At 34.0% G+C, this 14,229-nt stretch overlaps 1 protein-coding gene across 2 annotated transcripts in view; it reads right to left on the reverse strand.

Annotated features, from left to right (window-relative positions):
- Positions 1–2,410: 2,410 nt before the first annotated feature.
- The window catches only part of LOC137251898 (purine nucleoside phosphorylase-like), a 68,486-nt gene continuing 56,667 nt past the window's right edge, over positions 2,411–14,229 (reverse strand). The window contains exons 2-3 of one of the 2 annotated variants that reach the window (XM_067786875.1): positions 12,995–13,105; positions 2,411–4,416 (exon numbers count right to left, since the gene is read on the reverse strand). In XM_067786875.1, the coding sequence (XP_067642976.1) occupies positions 3,543–4,416; positions 12,995–13,105 (985 nt within the window). In that variant the 3' untranslated portion in view covers positions 2,411–3,542. The remainder of the gene's footprint in view (positions 4,417–12,994; positions 13,106–14,229) is intronic. The other variant, XM_067786876.1, reaches the window with a different exon arrangement.

Here is a 14,229-nt window from a genome sequence, read left to right on the forward strand (position 1 = left end):
ATTTGTAGGGAAAAATCAAGAGGAGCACGACGCAAATTGGAAGAGAAGCTCGGCCTTAGATCTCTTCGGAGGTTATCGCGCCTTACATTTATTTTTTTTTTTTAATTTGTGTGCCAATAACTCAGAATTTTGCTTTGAAGGGTTAATGATAAAACACTGCATATAATTATGAATTAATCTAAAAGTAGGTAACTATATATAGCAAAAACAAAAACTTTGTCATTTGGGTTGTTTCAAAACATATTTACAAATCGACAGTAGTTATCGTTAAACTGATTAACCCACGTAGCGACTTTACTGTTAGCGATAGAACAATGAATCAAATTGTGGATAAATTTCCAGGTAGTTAGCTATGTCAATATAATATTGGCCCTGAATGCAATGCTGAACATATGTATGCCTGGGAATATTGCGGCTTCGGCCGCTGATTTGGTTTCGCTTTGCGAGTCATGAGTGCTTTGACTTTGGCACTCCAGCATTCCCAACAATTTAAACTCTATCCCAACCATTATAGACTACTTTGTGCCGAAAACTGCCTTCTGTGGGACTTTCAGCACCTTCATCCCCTCAAGATTGGATTGGGAAGCTAACCAGATGAGGCTGTGTACCGGTTATTTGGTTTATAGAGAACCTCGGTTAGCTAAGAAATCGATGGGCAGATACTTCCTTTCGTAAGGTAGTGAAATCCTTCTGGTCAGAAATTAATGGCAGGCACTCTATCGAAATCGTTGTCAATCAGCGATTACGTTAGTTACTTGTTCACAAATATTACAATGCCGAATACGAATCAAGTAGTACGATCGTCTATTTTATAACCCGAAACCCCTTTTTTTCTACGTGACGAGTCTTACGATCACGGATGTTACGGTTATATGCTGAATGTCTGATATTTTCTAGGGCTGAATACGCGCAGAGAAGTCGGCTATCATTTCTTTCCTACTCTCTTGATGGCAGCTCCTATCATCGTTGAAGGGAATGGTTAATGTAGTGCGCAAGCTCGTCAGCTGCTAATGCGAATATTCGTGATATCACTTGGGCCTTGTAAATTTACTGTATAAATTGGACTCAAAATGTTCCTTAGGATGCCCAGGTTTCTGAGTATTCAATAGACACTTTGCTCAGCATTTCGTTTCTCTCCACGCTCTTCCAAACATAGGTCCTGATCGGATGCCAGATGCCGAAAGTGGACAGAGACAAGTTGAAGACGAGCGCAAGGTAACTTGATCCCTCATTGCCAAGGTTCGGCATGGTTTAGCAAGTTTGATGGCTTGTTCAACCTCTTCGGCGTTGATGGTATTGAAAGAAGCACTGTGTATATATGCGCGTCTGTTGGCCTTCAATTCTGGAATTTTCGCCAAAATCGAAGGTTATTATGCCATAGTGCTTTGTCGGTTTTGAGCGGAACTTTACGGACCATAGCATATTAGCACCGACGTAGAAGTTACAGCTCTTTAGATTTTCTTCTATATCATCTGCTTGTGTTTATCCGTAAGCTGTCTGGATTTATGTCCTTGATTAACCGGTCGTAAACATCTTGCGGTCTCACAAGGTCACGCTCTCTCGCCAAGATTGGAAAATATGACCGGATTTCTCGAATTCTTTCAGCGGGAATAAAGCGATGCTGGGAGGACAGCAAAAAGATTACCTGTCAATACTTTAAAGCCGGCCCACTTTGCTTTTTATAGTGATTCGGCAGATTGCTAGACAGAATGAGATCCGCCAACATAATACCCCGGAAATACTCGAGACAATAATGTATATGGGAACGATTTTCTGTCGTACCTTGTAAACTTTACTTCAACGACAAACCAGTTTCAGCATCTTTAATTAAATCATTTCACTTAGAACAAAGACAGATTTTTTATTTTGTTTGAGACATTGATCTCAATAGCCGCTTTAATGTAGAAAGCTTTACTTACCATTTATTTCATTTAAGTATTTGAAAACTATGAAAGAAAATCTCTTTTGTTTGTTTATTTAAATTAATACATATATGTTTCATTAAATGTCTCTTAATAGCCGTGGTTTTTTACATGTATATACAACTGCATTCGCTGGTATAAAAAACGCTTATCATCACTTATGCCCGGTTTTTCAGTCCGAGTTTAAACAACAGTTTAAGTTGAATAGAGTTTAACCCAGCAACTTTGGCCGCTTCAGCTTTGGTGGCGATGAATCGCTACACAGAGAGTATCGGTCATAGAAGTGGAGAACAAAGTAGAGATAAAATGGACGGGCACATTTCAACACATTTCAGTTGCAACTGAATATAAAATATACTGAAATTTAGCAGTACTGCTTTTGTGCGCAAAAATTTCATATAAAGTTTAAGGGCATATGTATATACAAAATAAAAATTTATTGAAAAAGTAAGTCTTACTTTTTTTATTAAAAATAATTAAAAAGCAAGTTTTATACTTTGTTTTTTGTCAATTTTTTTATATTTTTTTTTACTAAAAAATAGATGTGTATTAAATTTTAAATTTTATATTTAGCCAAAATATTTGCTTGCTTCAGAAACAAGTTGATCAAAAAATGCAATCCATTCGCACTGGTCATTTTACGAATTCACAAGAAATTGGTTGAACAAATGAGCAATGTAAATGCAGCTTAAGGAAACTTTTTCTAAACAAGTTCTATGATATTTTTTTTTAATTTATTTTGTTTTAATTTTCACTGAAGAAAAGCTTTTACTTTTATAAGTTAAATAATGGAAGAGTCTTTTTTTAATTTTTGTAACTTACCGAAAATTAAGGTCAAATTTTATATTTTATTCCAAAGATTATTCAATTTTTTAATCAATTCCAATTATAACAGAAAACGTTCTTACCAATTAATTCGCTCTTTTACATTGGTCGATTTTTTTTAAATATTTAAAGAAATTAAATGACACAAGAAAGGAAAGAAAGAATTAAATCTATACCTGACTAATCGAGTTCTAAGTTTTGTTTTAGTTTTTTATTTGTAGTTTTTTTTTTTTTTTTTCAAATTAAAAAAATTTTCGTTGCTTCTTTTAGGTGCTTTAAAACAAAATTATGCTTGGTTTCACTATGTCAAATTAGACCACAAACTCGGTCATATAAATGATTGTTGTAAAGGACAACTGCCCAATGGTATAGCAAATTTGACAGTCAAAGTTCATTTGCTAATATGTTGGCAATTTATTTTCGTTTGCAAACAGGCGTCACATCAATAAATAATACCAAAGCGTGTGAAACAACGGAAAATAATGGAATGAGTTGTCAAATAGAACAACACTAAATTTTAGTTTGGGTTTTGACCACGCACTGCTTTATCGACTTCGTGTCAGTAATGTGACATAATGGAAACACTTTTGACCCCAACTGAGCAGCGAGTCTGTTTGAGGCAGTTTTTGATTTCACTCATTTTGACCTAATAAAAACCAAGCCTTAGGTATTATACTCAGCCAGCATACTATATAGCTACAATTCATTGCTTATATTACAAACAAAGAACTCTTACAAACTATTAACAAATAACTATCAATAATTTTCCTTATATTTCTAATGTTATTCTCTCATTCATTTCGTGCCATTTTTCTCCTGCGCTTCCGCCGCAAGTTCACGTATCATACGACACATTAATTCACCACAAATCGCTTGACGTGATTTGCCCACCATAACGACCTCCTCATGATTCGCATCCTCTTCGCTGCTATCATAATCGGTAGCACATTTATTTGTTATTAAACTAAAAGCGAATACTGTCAAATCACAATGACGCGCTGTAATAACTTCGTGCACCGTCGACATACCCACAGCATCCACGCCCATAATACGTAACATTTTCAATTCGGCTACCGTCTCATAATTTGGACCACCCAAACACGTATAAACACCTTCGTGCACATCATTCTCTATGCCCATATCACGTACCACTTTACGCGCCTTACGTACCAAATGACGATCGTATGCATTGGTCATGGGTGGAAAGCGTGGTCCAAAACGTGGATCATTCGGTCCTTGTAACGGTGAATTACCAGCAAAACCCATAATATTTATATGATCACGTACAATCATAATATCACCAACTTTATATTTGGGATTTAAACCACCAGCAGCATTTGTAGCAAATAAATATTTAATACCAACTAATTTCATGACACGCACAGGCATTGAACATTTAGCCAATGGATAGCCTTCATAATAGTGAAAACGTCCTTGCATTGCCACCACAGGCATATCTTCGAAATAACCAAAAATCATACGACCAACATGACCCTCCACTGTGGACACGGGAAAATTTGGTATACTCTCGTATTCGAATGCTTCTGCGTCGGTAATGTTATCGGCTAATGAGTTGAGACCCGAACCACAAATGATGCCGATCTTGGGCCGTATGCTGGTGCGTTCCAAAAAGAAATCAGCGATCTCTTTAATTAGCTCATAGGAGTAACTGGAAAGAGAAGAGGGAAAGTAGCAAAATTAATATATTTAAGTATGTCATTTGTGTATATTTTAAATGTAAAACAAGAAATAAGCAAATTAACCTTAATTTACTACTCGTAGTCTTAGTTTGATGAGAACAAAACATTGTCGCAATGAAATTTCGATGCAATGGTGAAGGTGTGATGTAATGGCGCAAGTAAACATTTTCAACAACAAATTTATGTAGTACATTTACTTTGTATTTATAACCCAACTTTAAAAATACCTCAATAAACAAATAATAATTTTTTCCCCCAGTCATTACCATAAGAAACCTATGATTTCATCTTTAGCAGAACATGTTTTGATGTTTTAGAAAATTCACTATCACAAAAACAAATTGTTTTCTTATCAATTTAATTGCATACGTGTTTTTGATATAGTACAAACTAGCTACTAATGATGTGCAATGTCAAATACTAAAACAATTCGGTTCTGTCGCGATCCGGTGCCCGTTGTGGCAAACAACATGACGCAATTTGGTGCAATCTAATTTTCAAAGTATTTTAAGATTTTAAATCTACTTTCAATTGACTTGTTTAAGATCTCTACTTCAGCACACACGGAACTGATGTCACAGCCATAGTGACATGCATAGTTGTTTTCCTATAACTCAAGTTTCGGGTATTGTGTTCTGAGAACGAGGTCAACGTGCATTTATCGCCTAAGATTTTGCTCTTCTGGTTCAAACGGCTGAGTTTTCGTTTGCCAAATCTATTCGTAGATGCCCCCTTATACCAAGGTTCTTGGGAATTTAACAGAAACTGTTTGTTCAATTTCTCAATTTCATTGCTCTTCTTTATATACCTGCTTTATTATGTATCCCAACAAACACTGCAGTTAGATGAAGATTAGAAGACGATTACTTAACTACACTTGTTCTTGAATCTCTAATGTTAGAGGATGATTCAAGAAACATTGTGCAAACATGGCGTTCACAAATAAAACGGGACCTAATTATCAAAACGAGATAAACCATAGTTCTCCAATCGAAATCTAACGTATTTCTCTAATGGGATCCTAATGTGCAGGGCTGCTCAAAAATTTGCGAATACAATACATATACAAAATTATATATACACTGTAACTTTTTTAAATTGAAAAAAAAAACAAAAACAAATTATTTTAAAGGTTTAAAGAATTTTGATGGTCCCTTTAATGAATAAATTAAATTTTCTCAGTGCTACAATATTTTTGAAAATTTTTTTGTTGTCAATTTGTGAAAATTTGAATATCATACCGATGTGCCTTGGCTTCATATGGAAGTTCTTTTTCTTTGCGCTTTCATGTGAAATTCAGGCACTTTCGTATGAATCGAATTTAAAGCTTAGGGCACATGGTAGTGCTATGCTTTTTTAAACGGTTTTATTTAACTTGACATGACAGGCCAGCCCGCCGGCCGACACGAATTTTGTAATTAAAATTACTGCAACTTCCCGATAAGCTACAAGCTTCAAACTTGGAATATAGTTCAGAACCCGATGACAATGCAATAATAAGAAACAATTCCAATAGGTGGCGCATGGATCGAAATATTTCAAAAAATCGTAATTGTGGTCCGATTTGGCTCATATTCGGAACACATAATACATACATGAATAGAAAGTGAGAAAAAATCGCCGCCAGGTGGCGCAAGAATCGAGATATTAAAAAATTCGTATTTGTGGTCTGATTTGGCTCATATTTGGAACAAATAAGATATACAGTGCTGTAGATGTGACATCAAAATACTTTGGAGTTCGAGGAGGGACAAGCATACGTGGCACAGAGTCGAATAAAATATTTGGAAGGATTATGTATTAAGGACGTAGATTGTAAAAAATTGTCAGGAAAGATTCCTTGTAACAATGAGGCACTAAATGAACTAAACAGAATGAGAAATAATAGGGAATTAAATAAAGACTAGGATAGGATAGGATAGGTTAGGTGGTAGCTGCCCTGATAAGGATAGCTTACTTGAACAACGCGAAGGTCCGTTGTGATACCACATACACCAAAAATAACGGTGACTTAGATCTAGCTACTTAGAGAATCGTTGGGTAGCAACGATAAAGCTCCGAATGTCAAAACCCCAATGACCATTGATAGGTGAGCCTTAGTGAACCCAATTATTTCAGCAGACCTCCTGCCATCCACTTTTGGCCAGAAAGATCTTGCTACCCTGCAAGACGTGGTATCCGCCCAACGTTTGCTGAGCTGATTCGAGGCCCAGCTATGGAGGAGCAATCCACAGGTGGCCAGCGGCATCCCGAAATCCCTACAGCCATCTCCATCCGGTTCAATTGTACCGATGCGGGCTAAGAGATCCGCTTGAGAGTTACCCGGGATATCACTATGGCCCGGGACCCAGATAATCTTAATTGTAAAATAATTCGATGCAATCGCAAGCGAGGTCAGGCACTCCCAGACCACCCTCGATCGCACTGTAGTTGAGCTCAAGGCCTTGATAGCCGCTTGGCTATCAGAGTAGATATTAAATTCCCTAACCGTGGCAGCACTAGATAGCATTCCATCCACCGCATCCTTAATCGCAGCAATTTCCGCTTGGAATACACTGCAGTGATCAGCCAACTTAAACTTGCGGCTTAAATTTAGCTCTTGACAAAAGACCCCCCCCCCCCCCCCCACCAACCTTTCCATCCAGCTTTGACCCATCCGGGAACAAGTTAACCGGTCCCATGCCCCAGATAATTCCTCTTCCCCAATCCTCTCTCTCTGGAATAACTGGGGTGAAGGTTGTATAGGGAGATAAAGACTAAAAACTTGAAAAAAAAAAATTATTTAAAAAAAATTTTAGGTAATTATGTGTTGAAGTTATGCATGTTTGTAAGGCGGTTTCAGAGAAATTTGGTATTGTTGCTATTTTTGTTCTATCTGGTTCTCATATACCAAGTTTCTCTGAAACCGCCTTACCAACATGCATAACTTCAACACATAATTACTTACGAAGTATGTGATGTGTAGAAGAATATATGCAAAAGAAGGCAATTGGGAAAAACTTTACAACAACTAAGGCATGACGTAGCTGAATGCGTTTGTAACCACTTCAACTATCGTAGTTGTGCGGGTTCGACTCCCACTCCCGGGAGAAAAGGCTTTGAAGAGATTTACAAGGTATAATCGAAACAGCTGTCGCATTGTCCGTCCTGGTGTCACGTTGTTTAAATTTTTACCAAATTATTAAATAAATTATAAAACTAAAAATTGCTTGAAATAAATGTTTTCGTACATTTAAAAGCAATACGGGCAATCCCCAGTTAACCCATACGAAAACAAAATATATTTTGTGGTAGTATAATTTGATCGACGATCAAGTATATTCATTTGCTCCTGAGGATGGTTTCAGATTGAAACCGAAATATCGACCAATTATATAAATTATACTTAATACTGTAACGAATTTACTGCAATTCCCCTTATTTACAATCTTCTGCTAACGTTCGTATCGCTAAACTGTTGAATAAATAACTCCAATATTGAATAATGGAAAAATGGCCTTTATTAAAGTACTTCACAATAACGCTTATACTTTGCAACTAGCTTGCTTAATAACAAAACTGACTGATAGCCTAAATGAAACTGATCTATTGCCCGACAGGTAGATTGCTTAACTGAAACTGCCTCTAGCGCCTCTGCCGATGGAGCTTTTATACTCTGTGATTACCTCGTGGCATCTTCTAGGCGCTTCCAGAATTTACTTAGTTACCGCCATATAATTATAACTACAGATGCACGTATATAGCTTCTCATATGCGTGTATATGTTAGCGACACTTCCACAATTAAAATTGCATACTTTTGGGAGCATCTCAGATAAGATATCTGCATGTCTTTGTGCATCTCTTCTCTGCTGCGTGTATGTACATATGTGTAGACATAATGATTTATTCGTTTACGTACATACAAGTGTAGCAGCTAGCTTCATTGTTGTTGTGGCTTTATTTACTTAGTATCAGATTAGTGATGGGAGTATCACTTAGTGTCACTAATATTCGTCACAATACCATAAAATATATGGTGTTTTATTTATCCTTGCGGCCTTGAGCTCAATAATTAACTAGAATTGAGTTTGCGAGTTCTCTTATCATTTTCGACTCGATTACTAGTGCAGTTTTCTAAAAATTTTCTCAAGTCGAGATTATACTACTTATTTAACGTATGATAGGATGGTCTAACATCATAAGAAGTCATATCATGATAGTCCTAAGCGTGGTGCTTGAACGTCTCTGTAGGTTTTTCAAGTGCGCTTCTTTAAAGCTCTGCAACTATTATGGAGTCACACAAACAGCCGGCCAATTGCTTAATAATCAATCAGCTTTTCATTGCCTTTGAAAGGAAACTGGAAATACTAGGGAGCACACTTCCTACACCTACCGAATAAACTCAGTTCAAAGCCAGGTACTGACTTTTTGTTTTTTGTTTGGTGTTGATACCATGCAGGATCAACTCAATGAATGTGTTGGTAGCCTCACTTAAGTCAATGTGTTCAATGAAATTTGTGTGTGTTAAGTTAATGAATGTAGCGCTGGTAATTTGGCCCTGTTAACCAGATAAAGTCTGTGCTCATAAGCAATAGTCATCGAAGTCATAGAGAAGATGAGAGGACTTCCTGGTATTGCCATAAAATTGATTTCCTTGAGACTAAGGCTTTTGGCGCTCCCAACGAAAGTTAGTACGTTTCAAATTCCCATGGAAGAACAGAGCATTTCGTATGTTTGCGTGGAAGGCAGCGTGATTCAATTGTCTTAGTTTCCGGCGCGAAAAAGCGAAATATGCTAGTTTTTCACGCGAATTACTAAACCTGTTAGTATTCCATGCGAAAAATTGCATGTTTTAGTCTTACATGGGACCGAATATCTGCAAAAATTAATATCAATGAAAGGAATGTCGACTTGCATGTACTTAAAATTCTGACAAACTATTTATTCGATCGCAATAAAACTTTGTCAACCTATTGCTGGCACTTTGTGGATATTAATTCGCATAGTAAGATTATTTTAAAATATAAGATTACACCTCACATATAGTCAAATCCATTAAAATCACATTTTTTCGGAACAAATCGCTATTCCTACTGTTCCGGAACTAATAGTTCGCTTTGGATGAAATTTTATAATTATATACCTTATTTCCTTTTCATAATTTTTCAGTAGTCGTTTTCTGCAAAGTGGACTAAATAAAACTTTGTATGGTAAGATTTGCTTGAAATTTGGTAGAGGGGTGTCTCTCTCACAAGAGAACTTTTCTGCTCTTAAAGTGCACTATTCTCTTCTTTTCTAAAAACTCGTACTTATGGTGCGATTTGCTTCAAATATGAAATTTAGGCAGCCTTCCCAAAAGGTAAATATTTGAAATACTTTTCTTTACGCGAAGTGGACTATCTTTCTAAGAAAATTTACATATTATGCGACTCGTTGGAAGTTTGGTAGATACGTACCATTTGGACTAGGTTAATACTTGGGATTCGCTTGAAATCGGATCAAGAATTGGCCTGTTCTAGAAACTTTTATTTATTGTGCGATGCCTTTGATATGTATAGGCAAAAGCAGGAACATAACAAGGGAAGAAGAAGAAGCATTGTGATAGCGAGAGGAAAATGAACGGCGGTAGAGGAAGGGAGAGAGGTATTTATGCACGTGAACTGTAAATATAAACGAAAATGTTTTTTTTTCTTAATTTTAGAAATCTTTAGTTTTTACTAGGGCTCTTGTTAATAAGCGATTATTATCGACTAATCGATTATCGAGAAGGAACTTTTGCATTGAAATAAATCCAACTTTTTTGTCATTAAAAATAAAATGCGAAATGAGCTTCTGGGAACGTAGCTAGCATGGAAATTCTAGTTCGAGGATGCTAACAATAACTCCACAACGTTTTTACGAATCACAGAACTCTTTAAAAATAAAAAAATAAAATTATTTGAGTAGTCGAATCTGTAACTTATCAAATGCAAACAACTTGTCGATTAATGATAATCAATTGTTTCAACAAACAAGTATGCTAATCTGACTAATCGAATAATTCTTATTTACCAAAAAAAGAAAAAAAATATATAATATATTTGAAATGCATTTTTTTGAAATGTTTGTCATTTGAAGATTTACAATCGGTCTGATGACTGACCCCCCTTGCCTCAGGAACATTTGATTTTTTAGGTCGTTAGAATTCAAATATTTGATGTTTTTATGTCTATGTTGATAAATTTCTTTATAATTCTGCTACGTATTTACTTTGTTGGTGATATTATATTTTTGATATGCAAGCATATGTATGTACGAAGTGAACACTTATATTTTAATCATATTCTGTTTCATAATAATTCTGCAATTTATTAAATATACAAATGTACATGTTAACTTTTACTATAATTTCATAAAGAAGCTTCCTTGTAAATTTGCCTAACGACCATCTACATATACATATATCAGAGAACAGCAAAAATCGAACACAACAACGTTCGATTACATTCGGCAACATGATCGTGTTCAATGATCCAACTTGCTTAAACGAACATAATCGACATTGATTTAAAATCAACCAACTTATTGCATGCGTGAATATAATCAATTCAGGCGTTTGCTCGTTTGCCTCAACCGCGATTACATTCATCGGAATGAAAAGGCAAATATGAAAACTCCATGCGTCTGAATATTTGCATGATTCTTCTGCCCTTATGTAACGGCGACAAGCTACATATAAACATACATATAAACATTGCTTACGGTTCTGTTTGTTTGCCGAACTAAACGATACTAATTCTCGTGCTTTGATTTTATTCTCCACATTAAATAATGTTGAATTTACAGCATTTTTTCGAAGTACACATTTCCTTTTGAAATATAATGCAAATTTGACATTATTTTCCATGTGGAAAACACATTATTATAATGTAATATCTACATTTTTTTCATATCAAAAACACACTTCAAAAATGTAAAACTCAAATTATTTGATAACTGAAAAAATAATGTGTTTTTCACATTTTAAAATGTGAAACACATTAGTGGTTTTTCCGTGTAGATATGACTTTTTAAAATTAAATTTTTTTCTATTCGATCAGTTTCTTTCTTTTGAATTTTATATACGTATACGTTAGATCTCATGCATAGACTCAAAAAGCATGAATTCTACTTATTCCTGAAGGAGGTACTTCGGTTTTTTTTTTATCAATTTATCTATGATTAATATTACAGGAATGCGAAACTGTGGCTTTTGCTAATGTTCATATGTTGTTGAAAATCATGTGTGCGCTTTCAGTAACAACGGCAACGAACGAGAGATGTTTTTCAACTCTTACGCTGATTAAAAACTATTTTAGAAACACGATGAGTGAAAATCAATTGAATGGCTGTGCATCACACACCGTGATCAAATTGTTACCGTTGATGAAGTTTTAGATGAAATGGCAAAGAAAAGCCGACGCATGCGCTTGAGTTTTTAATATAACATTTTTCATATTATATTCTAAATACACGGACTTTAATGTTAAAGCTAAAGACAACATTTTTTTTTATTTATTTAGCTGAAAAAAAAAAAATCTTTTTTGAATGGAATAAAATAAAATCTAACAAAAAAAGAAAAGAAATAAAATTCAACCCAGTGAAATAAAATGAAATACAACAATGCAATGCAACAAATTAAAATAAAATAAAACGCAAATAATGGCAACAAATAATCTAATAAAATAAAATAAAAAAATAGAGATTAATAAAAACTAAAAAATCATTAAATATAGTAAAAGAAAATGAAAGAAAATAAAATAAATTGAAACTAAATAATCTAAAATAGAATACATTAAAATACAGTGAAATAGAATAAAAAAATAAATTAAATAAAATGAGGTAAAAAAAAAAAATAATTATATAGAGAAAAATTAAATAAAATAAAATAAATTAAGGCTAATAAATAGAATACATTAAAATAGTATGAAGCGGAATAAGCAAAGTAAAATAAAATTAAATTTATAAAAGTAGAAAAAAATGAATTGAACAAATAGCAGAAAAATTAAATGTAAGAAAATAAAAATAAAATATAAAAAAATACAGCGCAATAAAATAATATAAAAGAAAAATAAAATTAAATTAAGTTAAATAAATTAAATAGAAAGAAAAAAAAGATATATTTAAAAAGATTAAAAAAAATTATAAAAATAAAGTGAGATGAAATAAAATACATTTAAATAAAATTAAATAAAAAATAAAGTGAAACAAGACAAATTTAGTATGAAATAAAATTATATTAAAAAACATCTAGGAATTATACAACGATAGGGGCTGCATGCATAGTTCTTTGTTAAAAAAGGAGAAACCATTTGTATTTACTACAAAGAGCTCATTTAAGTAACACGTCATTACCAAACTGAAGGGCTAAAAGTTAGAAGTGGGGAAATAAAAATGAATAAAACACAGCCTATGTAATACTTGAATTGACAGCCCAAATCAGAAACTAATGCCGAATGAGTTAGTAACAAATATAACAAAAAAAGACCAGGAACTCAGTATGTACTAAAATAATTTTGAAAATATTAAACAAAAAAAGACTACAAACTTTTCTTCATTTATAACCATCTTAATGCGATTTTCAGCAACAATTTCAGCAAGTTCTGTATTATCCATAACATTTTGTTGACAATTGGCAGATGTCGAGCTCGTGGCATCACTGAAATAACAATAAAAAAATATCGTAAAAACAAGATGAACTAACAAAGACTTGACATGCCAATTTAGACAATTTTGTGCAGGAAAAAACCCAAGCCATAAATATAACTAATCATTAAGCGCCAGGTGTACGAGTATGTGTGTGTGTGTGTGTTAGAATGCATGATAAACTGTTGGGTATAATAATAATTGGTTAGATGTTAAAAAGAATTCCTAGCGTTTTATCTGGAATGTCATTGAAACACTTAATAAACCGTCATATTGAAGTATGTATTTATCTGCAAATTAAGTTGATTTCTCGACCAGCAGAAATTACTTAATAGCATTTTACTTATATTCACGTTTATATGTACGTATGAGAATATGTGACTAAATATTTATATATTAATAAATCTTATCACATTATAGATCATTTCATTATTGTGATGTTATACCGAGGTCAGTTCTGATATGTTTTGAAAATAGATTGCTTGATTGTTTAAATAAACGTACGTAGTTAGTATATGTTGTACAATTCCCTATCAATCTATCATATTTTGCACAATGGGACCTAATTTAAAAAAATGCGGTCAAAATGCAACAAAATATTGTTACGAATATTAGCAAAACTAAGGGGTGCGGCTATCTCTAAGCCGATGCTAAACAGTGATATCATGCACATCCATAGATCAATCATTATGTATCTACATAAACGAAACAATAATTGCGTCTATACATATGTACCATGTACGTATACGAGCAGCTGAGAAGCAAGGCACAACTACATGCATATCTGAGATACCCCTGAAAGTATGCAATGAGAGAAGCTATAAAATCGTGCAATTGTAGTTACAGCTGAGTTATTTGAGAACTCATGGACCACTAGTACATTCTAGAAATGGAAGCGCCTAGAACATGCGAACGTTGAAATCAGAGAGTATAAAAGGCAGCAAATGTAGATGCGCTGGAATTCAGTTTGATTTGAGCTATCGAGCAGTTTTGATTAAGCACGCAATCTGTCGTGCTATAGAAGAGTTTCATTTGAGCTATCAATCAGTTTGGTTGTTAAGCTAGCTAGTTGCAAAGTATAAGTGTTATTGTGAAGTACTTTAATAAATGCCATTTTTCCATAATTCAATATTGGAG

This window comes from Eurosta solidaginis, chromosome 5 (genome assembly GCF_040869045.1).
Source record: "Eurosta solidaginis isolate ZX-2024a chromosome 5, ASM4086904v1, whole genome shotgun sequence".
In the NCBI taxonomy this organism is placed as follows: Eukaryota; Metazoa; Arthropoda; class Insecta; order Diptera; family Tephritidae; genus Eurosta; species Eurosta solidaginis.